General features: G+C 45.4%; 1 protein-coding gene across 4 annotated transcripts in view; it reads left to right on the plus strand.

The window, feature by feature from the left end:
* Positions 1 to 12,311, plus strand: part of Hecw2 (HECT, C2 and WW domain containing E3 ubiquitin protein ligase 2) — a 302,139-nt gene that overhangs the window by 180,875 nt on the left and 108,953 nt on the right. For all 4 annotated transcript variants that reach the window (XM_026788844.1, XM_005366360.2, XM_026788845.1 and 1 more), the window contains 2 exons: positions 3,741 to 3,848; positions 7,504 to 7,598. In XM_026788844.1, the coding sequence (XP_026644645.1) occupies positions 3,741 to 3,848; positions 7,504 to 7,598 (203 nt within the window). The remainder of the gene's footprint in view (positions 1 to 3,740; positions 3,849 to 7,503; positions 7,599 to 12,311) is intronic.

Consider the following 12,311-nt stretch of genomic DNA (forward strand, 5'->3'; position numbering starts at 1 on the left):
TGTGATGTCTGTATCTCTCTACCCTATATGTCATCATACATGTGATGTCTGTATCCTCTCTACCCTATATGTCATCATACATGTGATGTCTGTATTCTCTCTACCCTGTATGTAATCATACATGTGATGTCTGTATTCTCTCTACCCTGTATGTAATCATACATGTGATGTCTGTATCCTCTCTACCCTGTATCTCATCATATATGTGATGTCTGTATTATCTCTATCCTGCATCTCATCATACATGTGATGTCTGTATTATCTCTCCCCTATATGTCATCATACATGTGATGTCTGTATTCTCTCTATCCTGTATCTCATCATACATGTGATGTCTGTATTATCTCTCCCCTATATGTCATCATACATGTGATGTCTGTATTTTCTCTACCCTATATGTCATCATACATGTGATGTCTGTATTCTCTCTATCCTGCATCTCATCATACATGTGATGTCTGTATTCTCTCTACCTGTATCCCATCATACATGTGATGTCTGTATTCTTTTCAGCCTGAACACTCATGCACTTGTTAAGCATTGGGATTTAAGGGACCCATCTTTCCTCCACATCCCTAACAGTATCCTTTATTTCCTTGTTTCCTCCCTCCCCACCACCACCACATTCCATGTACGACAAAACACACAAGGCTGTTCTTTGCGACCATGCCTTACTTGCTCGGCAAGATGATTGCCGGTACACAACATGATTTCGTTCATTGCTACTTAACAAAGCTCCACTGTGTATCTCCACCACATTTTTTATTCAGTCATCTGTTGACGGGCACCTAGGCCAGTGCCAGAACTTGTCTATGGTGCTTCGGTGAACACGAGCGCGTGGGTATATTTAGTGTACGCTAACCCTGGTTCTTGTGAGTATATATGTTCAGAAGTAGTATGGCTAGATCATTTGGTACTTCTGCTTTTAGGAACCCTCCCTTCTGATTTCTTTGCTGCTTGGGATTGTTTACATTCCCATCAACACCCTTCTCCCCACATCCTCACCAGCATCTGCTTTTCTGGGGATGGTCATTCTGACTAGGGTGAGATGAGCTCTCCACGTACTTTTAGTGTTTATTCCCTTCTGTGATACAGATGATATGCATCTTCATGTATTTGTTAGCTACCCAATGGAGTTTTCTGTATGGAGTATGAACCATTAGAGTCAGAGATAATGATTTCTTATAGTCTGGGACGTACGTGGCATGCCTGTAGTCTACCATGCCTCTCCTCCTCCTCCTCCTCCTGAGACTGATATTTCCACCTCACGATGCATGTGACTGGGTCAAGAGCTGCCCACACTGGGTCTCTGTCCCTGCCTCTTCCAAGAATAGGTAAAGGATTATGTAGCACCCCCGAGAGTCTCCTGGTCCTGGAGAGCCCTTAGAATGTTTCTCCTCATTCCACTGATGTCTGGTCTGCTTTGCTGATGTTGTGTGTTGCAGTACGTACTTAGTTGACTTTCACTGATTGTTTGAGAAGAAAGATCTCAGTGGGACCAGAAGGGCAGATGCCCTTACAGAAGCACAACTTCCTCATGGGCGTGTTATAGTCAGAGAAATCCTGAGCTGTGCCTTCCTGGGGTCAAGGGTAATGGCCAAATTATTTTTAGGAACTCACTCATGTGCGCTGTTGCCCCTCTCTGGTCGTTTTGGTTGTTGCTGTTCTTCCGAGACAGGACTGTGCTATAGCAAGGCTAACCTGATAATTAATAATAATCCTCCTGCCTCAGCCTCCCAAGTACGGGGGTTATAGGCACATGCCTCCACTCTCAGCTCCTAGCTACTTATTGTAAAGAAGCTTTTTGAGCCGGCAGACACTTGCTACTCCTTGCCCTTCTATGTTTTCCAAGTAGATAAGAGTTAAGGTGAATTTGTTTGTAAAAGTTTGAGAATTCCTTTCCCCATCTAGGCAGCTCTGATTGTGCAAAAAGTAAGCGAAGGAACTACCCTGTGTAACCTAGAGCATTAATACCAGGTATCATGAGTCTTGGACATGCCAGTAAAGATGAGCCTAAGTCCCTAGTGGGTCTTACGGTGTACGTACCCATCAGGAATAACGTTCGTCCGCAGTGAACAGATATGACTACAGTGTCTTAGCCATAAGAAACTCACTTCTTCCCAGGTAGCAGGGAGCCTAAGTCCAGATGGTTTCAGAACCCTACAGACTATCACAGCTGCTTCTCGTATTCCTTGCTCTGCCCCCTTAATTTGTGACTCTCAGCAAAGAAAATTGCAAGAAAAAAAAAAAACAAGCAAAAAGATGCTGAGCCCATCCCCACCCACTTTAAACCAGAACAATCTTATCTGAAGTCCCCTCAACCCAGTAAAGTCTCACTTAAATCTTACTGGCCACATGCCGCTTTGTTTAGCTGCAGAAGACTGGGAGGGGGCGAGTCTTTTGGAGCAGGCGCAACTGTTGCCTTGAACACAATTGGAAGTTGGCCAAGAAGTTCAGTGACCAGACAGCAGACAGTAAGCCCCAGGTACCGTACAAACCTTTGAAATCCAGTGTGTAGTGGTTGCCTGAGGGCCTTCTAGGCAAACATACTGATGGAGTGGGTTGTCTGGTAGCCAGTCCAGGAGAGCAGGTGACGTCACAAATGGGACATGCTTTTCAATGCTTAGGAACTGCGGTCTTGCTTGGCCTTCCATACTAAGGAATCATTGCCTTATCGTGTGATAACCGTGAATGACATGGAAAGACCAGCCTGCTCAGAGAGCTGTGGCTTCTAGAACCCTGAACCTCAGCCTGCCATGAACACTGATAGCGATCTTCCTGAGCCCCCAAGCCTGGCCCATTTTCTGCTTCTTTCCAGTTGAGAAGAGGGCTGTTTCCCCACGTAGGACCATGCCTTTGTGTTCTGAATCATTTCTCCGTCTCCCCATCTTTATCGGAGGTTGTACTCTATCCTACCTGTTTTGCCCCATGTGACTTGAAAAGCCGATGCCACTGTATCTTTTCCAACCAAAAGTTTCAAGCCAGTATACTGTAAACAATGTATCTGTTCCTCCTTTTGGCTCTCATCATGGCAGGGCAGAGGCAGAGGCAATCAGAGCATCTCCTAAGCGTAAACACGTTGGCTTTTACCTTTTACTTCAGGAGGTGAGGCAAGCGTTATCCCTTCTGGGTGGTGTGAGGAAAGCCTGGGAAATGCTGTCCTCTGGGACACCGTTGTTTCTATCTTTCTTCCACACCACAGTGGAGACATTGCCTGTTCCTGTTGCCACCTTTGTCCTGGAAGACATGATGACTTCATAGACCTTCTTAACACGGTTCCCCCAGCTCTGCTGCTGCCTGGCTCAGCTGCTATCCCTGGCTCCTTCATTCGTCCACCATGAGTTCTGTTTTATTCTCCCAACTCAGCTCGCTTCCTACCTTTGAGAAAGGTTCTGGAGATGAATTTTACTCCAGCCCCTTCTTGCAAACCAGCTCAGCACTGAAGCAGCAGTAACTTAACCCTTTGCTCCCAGCAAAATTATCTTTTGGCAATACCCTGGCCAGACCCGAAGGAGCCATCGACTTTCCTGTTATACCTTCAGTTTCCCCCCAATAGATGCAAAAGCAGAAACTCAGATGGGCTAGGAGGTAGCTATTAGAAACAGCGGTCACTGGTGTCTGCCCTCTTTATTACCGTCTTTCTACTTATTTTAGAATGTGTGCTGATCTTTGAAAGAGACAATGGGTTGTAATTAACCTAAAAGTGTTTCTTTGTTTTGTTTTGTTTTGTTTTTGGCCAGATGAGAATTCTCCAGCCAACTTCTGGGATTCTAAAAACAGGGGCGTCACTGGAACCCAAAAAGGACAAATTGTCTGGAGAATTGAGCCTGGACCCTACTTCATGGAGCGTAAGTAATTGACAAGCTTGATAATCTTAAAATTGAGTAATATGCATGTGTGTTGAATGTATAGAGTCATATTTGAATGTTATTTTTAACGGTTTGGCTCTTATTCATATGTTTCTATCATGAAGCCCCATTTTAGAAAATATTTTGCTTTAGAAAATGCTCATCAGAGATTGAACATTTAATACTGGGCAATTAATGGTAATTTCATTGATTTTAGGAATCAGAAAGGATAGTTCAATGTTTTGACTGACTTAGGAATTTTGTTTGTTTTGAATATTCCTCATTTCTTACCTGCAGATGGTTACCTTTTGTGTGTAGGTCAATGCAGGACGGGTAAGGTAGTCTGTGCCTCCTTCAAGTCAAATGCTAACAATCAGAAATTGGATGCAGAGAATCAACCATTATCCAATCCATCCCCTGATGTATTTGTGAATACAGATGCTAATATAGTACATAGTTTATTCGAGATACTGCACCTGTTGGTTTTTAGTAAAGTGTGACAGGGTGTGTGTGCTTATATTCACTACTAATATTCCTGAAGATACGGGGATTCTCAGGGTATTTTATGGAACGGTAAGAAAACAGGTGAATAAAATAGGATTGGTGATCTGCTAGTTTACCAGTCAGTCCAGGTTAATTCGAGTATCTTCAGAAATTTTCTTTCTTTAGCAAATGAGAAAGCATGGGCTTTTGAGATTTTTTTTTTATTAACACTGAGCTCCAAGAATAAAAATTTCTACATGTAAAGGATTTATTGCAAGAGAGTCTATGAATATGCGAAATAACGGGACTTATCAAAGCAAAATATCAAGTGCCATTTGAACAGATGGGAACTTGATGCAAACGTCTTTAGTGAGGTTTCTAAAACATCTGTAGCATCAAAAGTTATTTTGGAAGATTAGCGTCTCTGGCCTTCGTCAGTATTAAAGGTATCGGGTAGTATCTTCCTGTGTCCTCTCTAGCGTGGCAATGCTCGGCAGTTCCCTCTGGTCCTGCTTCTTCCGAGCAAGCTGTGTCCTGCTTCACAGTCCGATGTTCTCGTTGTATTGTCTGTTGAAGCCTTGTCAACACAAGAAGTACAGCTGTGACCCCCAAAGGGATAAAAGATAGTTTATTCTGGAGGCCAGTGTGGTGGACCGTGGCCCTGCCACCCAGATTCAGGGTGGTCCAAATTCCACGTTCCAACATCGTAACTGTGAAATTTTACATAACAAAATGAAGAAAGTCATAACCAAGACACCGTTCCTTCCCACCTTCATTTATTTTTCCTTTGATTGAAAATAGATTTTTCCCCTATAATAGATCCTGATTTTGGTTTCCCCTTCTTCTACTCTTTATCTATCCAGACCCACCCCCTTTCTGTCTCTCGTTAGAAAACCAACAAGCTTCCATGAAATAATACCAAAATATACAATTTATATACTATTATAGGATAAAGCAAAAACTAACGCATCAGAATAGGACAGAACAAACAAAGAGAAGGAAAAGAGCCCAAGAAAATGTGTAAGAAGCAGACATAGAATCAGGCGGTGGTGGTGCATTCCCTTAATCCCAGCACTCGGGAGGCAGAGGCAGGCGGATCTCTGTGAGTTTGAGACCAGCCAGGTATACAAAGCTAGTTCCAGGACATCTAGAGCTGTTACACAGAGAAACCCTGTCTCAGGGGAGGGGGGGGAAGGGAAAAAAACATAGAAACACTCATTTTCACATTCAGGCATCCCATAAAAACACTAACTGGAAGCCATAATGTATATGCTAGGAAAGAAAGAAAAAAAATATGTGAATGAAATAAAAATAAAATGTATTTTAACAAACAAAAACAGCAGAAAGCCCAGGCATGACGTTGTGAGACAAGGAACCTCCAAAGACACTGTCCATGCTGTTTCTGTCGGCCATCCACTGCCAGGCATGCAGCCTGCCCTTAAGAGAAGTTTCTTTCCTCCGTTTTCAGGTTCAGTGCTGAACTCATCACGTGACAGGAACATGGGGAAGTCTCTGGGCCTGGGGTGCTGATCTGAGGGCGTTATATGGAAAGTGGAGAAAATATAAGAACATAGGGGGAAACACAGCCAAAGCTGGTTTTACTTCCAACACGGTTCCTTCCTTAAAAGGATCCCACGGTTTAAGAAATTGGTTAGGTGAACAGTATTGCCAACTAAATGCCAGGGAAGAGGTAAAATCACTTTCCTGTTGGCGCCTGAATGCTGAAGACCTTGATGCTTACCTGGAGCCTGGGGGCATGATCTCTACCACAACACTATCTGGTCTGAGGAGAATCGAAAGCCTGTTCTGAGCATCTTTTCTGTTAGCGCTCCATAATGCCCTGAGGCTGTCTCAGATGGTAAATATAACACTTATAATATGCCACCTAGTAGACACTTGTCTTGGGAAGTGTCTGCAGACCTCATTCTGCTGTTTAATAGAAATGGGCTTGGATCTTGATGTGGGCTAAGAGAAGGCAGAGTGGGTTTCCGCCTGTTCATCATTCCTTTTCCCTTGTGTAAACCCAGGACGGTGGAACTGAAGCCCTCCGGTGTGCTTAAGGGCTGAGAGAATAGTCCACGTTACGTCTAGACAAAGCATCGTGACTTCAGAAAAGTCAGAAAGATGCAACTCCCAAGATGCTCCAGTCCATAGAGGTTAAGACAAGGCATCAAACAAATGGAGTGTTTATCTCCAAGCTTAGAAGTCAAGGGTGTCCTTCTTGAGCCCGTGTCTGACTTGGACCATCTTAAGAGAGCTTCTCAGCATTAATGCGATCTTACGTAGCTCTTTGGAGCTAATGGCACGGAGTCTTGGGGGAAAAGTGATTAAGCCATTTAGATAGCTTCTAAAACTTCTGATACTGTCAGCCTCTGACCTAGAAAATATAATATTCAAGGGTTTTCTTTCATCTTAAGAAATACATTATGTTTTTTTTTTGTCTTTAGCTTATTAGAAATCCAGACACGGATGGCTTACAGGAAATCTCAACAGTTCGCCCGTCACCCAGAGCAGGCTGGAGTCGGGGGTTAGATGACAACAGTGAGCCATGGCACTGCCTGGCACATGGCAAAAGCCGCTGGTCACGTTCTTCTCTTTCCGCTCTACAAAGTATATTCAGTATATTGTTTGCCCCATACATTAGTGATGCTCATAGGAAGTTTCCACAAAGCAGACAAACCTGGGCTTGGTGCACAGGTCTGTAACCCTAGCTCTTGAGAGGCTGAGGTAAAAAGACTCAAAGTTCAAGGCCATCCTGTGCTGTTACTGAGTGAGGTTCAGACTAGCTTAGGTGGCATATTAAGACCCTGTGAGCCGGGCGGTGGTGGCGCACGCCTTTCATCCCAGCACTCGGGAGGCAGAGGCAGGCAGATCTCTGTGAGTTCGAGGCCAGCCTGATCTACAAGAGTTAGTTCCAGGACAGGCTCCAAAGCCACAGAGAAACCCTGTCTCAAAATAACCAAATAATAATGATGATGATGATGATGATGATGATGATGATGATGATGATGATGATGATGATGATAAAGACCCTGTGAAACGTAAGGCAACAGAGAAAAGCCAAATAAGCAAAACTCATCAGGAACTGGTCAGCAAAGAAGGAATTGTGTTCAGAGAGAATTGCCTGAGAGAGATATGTAGATTCATCTGTTTCTCTCCCATTGCTTTGCAGCGGAGATCAAAATCTGTTTCAAGTACTACCATGGCATTAGCGGAGCCCTGCGAGCCACAACCCCCTGCATTACTGTGAAGAACCCGGCTGTGATGGTGAGTCCCCCCATGACTAGCTTCCTCCTGGAGCCCATTAAGAGTCCTATTTTTGCCTGGACAGCCCTGTCAGGGTCACGAGGAACAATGAAAAGGAAACACGACAGTGTGTTTCAGGAAAGGAAATGCGGTAAAGGCCGCCACGGCCGCATCTGCGATACCTATCAGTGGAAAAACACTTACGACATAGCTGTCCCATGTACAATAACTCTTCGAGGGAACACGGTGACCTACAGTGTTCTGTCGTGAAGGGTTTTACACGTGGGCAGTAGGAAATGGTGGTACTGTATCTCAGGTGGGTTTCCATGCATTCAGTGTGTAAAGGGGGAAGGAGCCCAGCGAGATCATAAGCATTCTACTTGCCTGTCACCCGAGGAGAGTGTGTGACAGGGTCGGGTATGGGCGCTTTCCTCAGAGGTCATGGTGTGTGATAGGGTCATGTATGGGCACCTTCCTCAGAGGTCACCATGTGTGATGGGTCATATATGGGCACCTTCCTCAGAGGTCACCGTGTGTGAGGTTATATATGGGCGCTTTCCTCAGAAGTCATGGTGTGTGATGGGGTCATATATGGGCACTTTCTTTCCTCAGAGGTCACCGTGTGTGATGGGTCAGTTATGGGCGCTTTCCTCAGAGGTCTGAGTTTAAATTTCTCACCGAGTGCTGAGTGAGAATCTCCTGTTTGGTAAAATATGGCCGCTCTGGGAGCCAACTTCTTCATCGAGCCCTCAGGTGAAGGGTAGTCATTGCTTTTGCAATTTTCTGACTTTTTTTCTCTTGGCAGGTCAGCTTTAAAAATCTAGCGTTCTCAAAATTAGGTTGATGGTTTAGGAAGAGTCACAGGCTTTGACATATGGGAATCTTTGCAGTTTTTGTCATTAGTAAAACTTAAGATGATAGCCAGGTTGTGGTGGCACACACCTTTAATCCCAGCACTTGGAAAGCAGAGGCAGGCAGATCTCTGTGAGTTTGAGGCCAGTCTGGTCTACAGAGTGAGTTCCAAGACAGCTGTTACACAGAGGAACTCTGTCTCCAAGAACAACAACTAAATAAATAAATGAATAAATAAATAAACAATGAAAGTCTAGAAGAAAATGTAACTCCTATGACGTGTGTGTGTGTGTGCACGCATGCATGCATGCTTTTATATATTGTTGCTAATTTGGAAATAGACAGGGGCCAGGTTCAACCCCCCCACTTCAGGAGGTAGTCCCTCTAGATGACATTTTGGAATTGTCCATCCTCACCGTGCGCTGTCTTTGATAGTGCCCGCGCCTCTGATTCAGCCGGTCCTTTCCTTTTGCTCATTAGTCAGACATTTCCAGTGGGCGTGTCTGCACGCCCAGCCTACTGCTCAGAATCAGATGGTGGCCAGGAGCACGAGATTGTTGCCATTGGTGCTGTCACGAGGGAAAGCGACATCGATCAGATCCCCGGAGTGACCGTTGTGTGAGGAGGGAAGTGACTTCACAATCTGTTATGCCAGTGTAACACTGGCCTATCAACTTCCTTGCCTTTAATATTGTAACATAAAAAGGTACAGACCTACGAGAGTAAAGCTGTGTCTAATCAAACCTCTGAAACACTCAGCCTGAGTGCAGTGAGAGAGCAAAACGAAAGCCAACAGTTCCTGCGTCCAGGGTTGTTTAGACGAGCAATGGTCTAGCTACTCCTGAAGGCGGCAGGAGTGTCCAGCCCACTGCCAGTCAGATGCACTGCCGTGACTCTCCCGTGAGATTACCCCACCGCAGCCTGCAGTTTGGGAATAACTGTACTTCGGTTTGACTCCGGAGGCCTGGATAGAGGACAGCACTACAATCAAGAGTCAACGTTTCGATTGAAAAACTCATTCATGGAAATGGTGGTCGGTGGATTTCTGAACGATCTACAAGTACTTGGATCTGTATTCTTGGGTCTGACCTGTTGCAAGGAGGAGGCCGCTTGTTCATCCTGGCCGCCCAGAACCAAAATAACCACACAGAAACTGTATTAATTAAATCACTGCTTGGCCCATTAGCTCTAGCTTTTTATTGGCTAACCCTTACATCTTAATGTAACCCATCTCCATTAATCTGTGTATCACCATGTGGCAGTGGCTTACCAGCAAAGTTTTGGCATGTCTGACTCTGGCAAGGGCTCCATGGTGTCTCTCTCTCTCTCTCCACCTTCCTTCTCCCAGCATTCAGTCCAGTTTTCCCCGCCTACCTAAGTTCTGTCCTATCAACAGACCAAGGCAGTTTCTTTATTCACTAACCAATAAAAGTAACACACAGACAGAAGGAGCTCCCACACCACTGACCTCCTCTGGGGAGGTCAGCACTACGCTGCTGTAGCAGTGTGGTGGTCCCCGGAGTACACACCATGTATTTAACTATTGTAAACAGCAACACAGTGCTTGCTTAGTGTGACTGTTCCACGCCTGAAGCGAAGAATAGAGCGGAGGAAGACAGCTGAGACTCTGCAGGTCAGGAAATGAGCCACTGTTTTAATCCTTGTGATCTCCTCTCTCACACTCTGGCAAATGAATGAAGGATGAAAACCACCGCCTCCTCTGTCGTTTGTATGTTGACGTTGACGTCTTTGCCATTCATCAGAACATATGTGAGATGTGTGTCGGATGAAGCCTTGCAACAGGAAACCGTTCGGCTGCCAGGGCGGGCTCTGGTTGAAAGTGTCACCTCCGGGTCTTCCCGGAATGGATCTACAGAGAGCGAGCGCCTATTTAAAAACCTCCCTCTGGTCGCTGCTGCCGACGTGTTTATTATAATGAATGGCCCTGTGTTCCAGGGCAGTGCTTGGCCTTCCTTGTGCGATAAAGCCTGTATTCTCTTGAGTCTTAGTTCAGATGAGCATTTTGCCGGGGAGGCGGCGCAGGCTCTCTATGAATTCTTTGGTAATTGTTTTCAGATGAGTCTTTTACCGCACAATGAATTACGTTTTTAAAATGAAGATTGCAGGGGTCTTCTCTTGCTCCCTTGGAGTTCCTTAAAATATTTAAATTCGTTTATAAGCCTGGTGTTGTGGCGGTAAATGCCTCGATTCCTAGCACTTGACGGGGCGGCTGAGACAGTGAATTGTGACCTGGCTACATAGGAAGACAATGTTTGGGCGGTTGAGGGGGATGCAGAGGAAGGGAAGGAGGGAAGGGAGGAGGTAATTTTAAGGCAATCCATTCATCTTTTCAGCCACAAATAACTGAGCACAAGCAAGTGCCTGGTTAGACGCACATGTTCTATTCTTGGAGGGTCGTGTCTTACCTAGTAGACAGTGTGTTTCTACTCATGGCGAGGCCCTGTTTTGTGGACCCGCAGTCCTAGGGTAGCCGGGAGTGTAGATTACTGCCCTGTCCCAGGAGAAGTCTGCCACATTCTGTGTCCTGTGTGCAGAACGTAGGGGAAACAGTCACAGAGATCTGCTGTCTAGACACTTGGCTGTGATCTCTACCCCTGTTAATCTGGGACTTGTGAGTCCGAGGATGAAATCCATTATAATAACTCACATTTGTGTTGAGTGAGCACCATGATCAGCAAGAGATTGGGATTAAGGGAGCTGGGGAGTTACGTCACTCGGTCAGGCCAGTGCACACAGGTGCACTGCCAAGGCTGGGAAAGTGGTGGCAGGTGAATCCTAGGGCGTGTGGCTAGTCAGCCTTACTCTGCCTGGTCAGTGTCAGGCTGATGACAGTCTCATCGCCAAAGAAAAGGAGAAGAGGGGCTGAAACAGGAACTGAGGCTATTCTCTGGGGGGAAAACGATTGAACGATAGCATTCCATGGTCCTACTATTGCTAAGTCCAGTAGCCAAGCGTCCACCCTACAATACAGCAGAAGCCTGGATAAAGGTAGGATGCCTAAGTAGTAATATATTACTACTGAAACTACATACTAAGTGTGCCAGGTCATCCTCCCTCCCTTACCTCATATCTCTGAGTGTATGTGTATGTATGTATGTATGTATATGTGTGTGTGTGTGTATTCATTGTGCATAAATATATTCCTCCAGGCATGGTGGTACATTCTAATAATCCCCACACTTGAGAGGCAATGGCAAGAATGCCATGATATCCGGGCCAGCTGGGTCTGTGCAGAAATGGGATGACAATGACCAAGAAAGTGGAAGCCACAGTGACAAGCCAACCACCAAGGAATTCTTGCTGAAGGCAGAATAGTCGGATATCACCAGGGCAGGGGAGGGGCACTGGTGAAAGTTGAGAAATTTGGTCAAATATCTGATCTCCTCTCAAGGGGCGGGTTCTCTAAATGAAGCAGGCCAGCTTGAGCTATACAATAAGACCCTGTCTCAAATATAACAGGAACACTACTGCCATCAATGTCACACACATGTACAAACACACACCAGAGAGTGAGACAGACAGACAGACAGACAGACAGACAGACAGACAGAGACAGCTGGCCTCAAATTTGTGACTCTCCTGCCTCATCCTTCTGAGTGTTGGACTTATAGGAATGTATACCATAAACAACCGTACTCATATTAAGGGGAAAGTCAGAGCATACAGTAGACATAGTAAGTTGATTATGTTAAGATTTCGTTGGGCAGTGGTGGCGCACGCCTTTAATCCCAGCACTTGGGAGGCAGAGGCAGGCGGATCTCTGTGAGTTCAAGGCCAGCTGTCTCTGGGCTATAAGAGCTAGTTCCAGGACAGGCCCAGAGCTACAGAGAAACCCTGTCTCAAAAAAACTAAAGAAAGAAA

Source organism: Microtus ochrogaster, unplaced genomic scaffold, assembly GCF_000317375.1.
Source record: "Microtus ochrogaster isolate Prairie Vole_2 unplaced genomic scaffold, MicOch1.0 UNK8, whole genome shotgun sequence".
NCBI classification, from domain to species: domain Eukaryota; kingdom Metazoa; phylum Chordata; class Mammalia; order Rodentia; family Cricetidae; genus Microtus; species Microtus ochrogaster.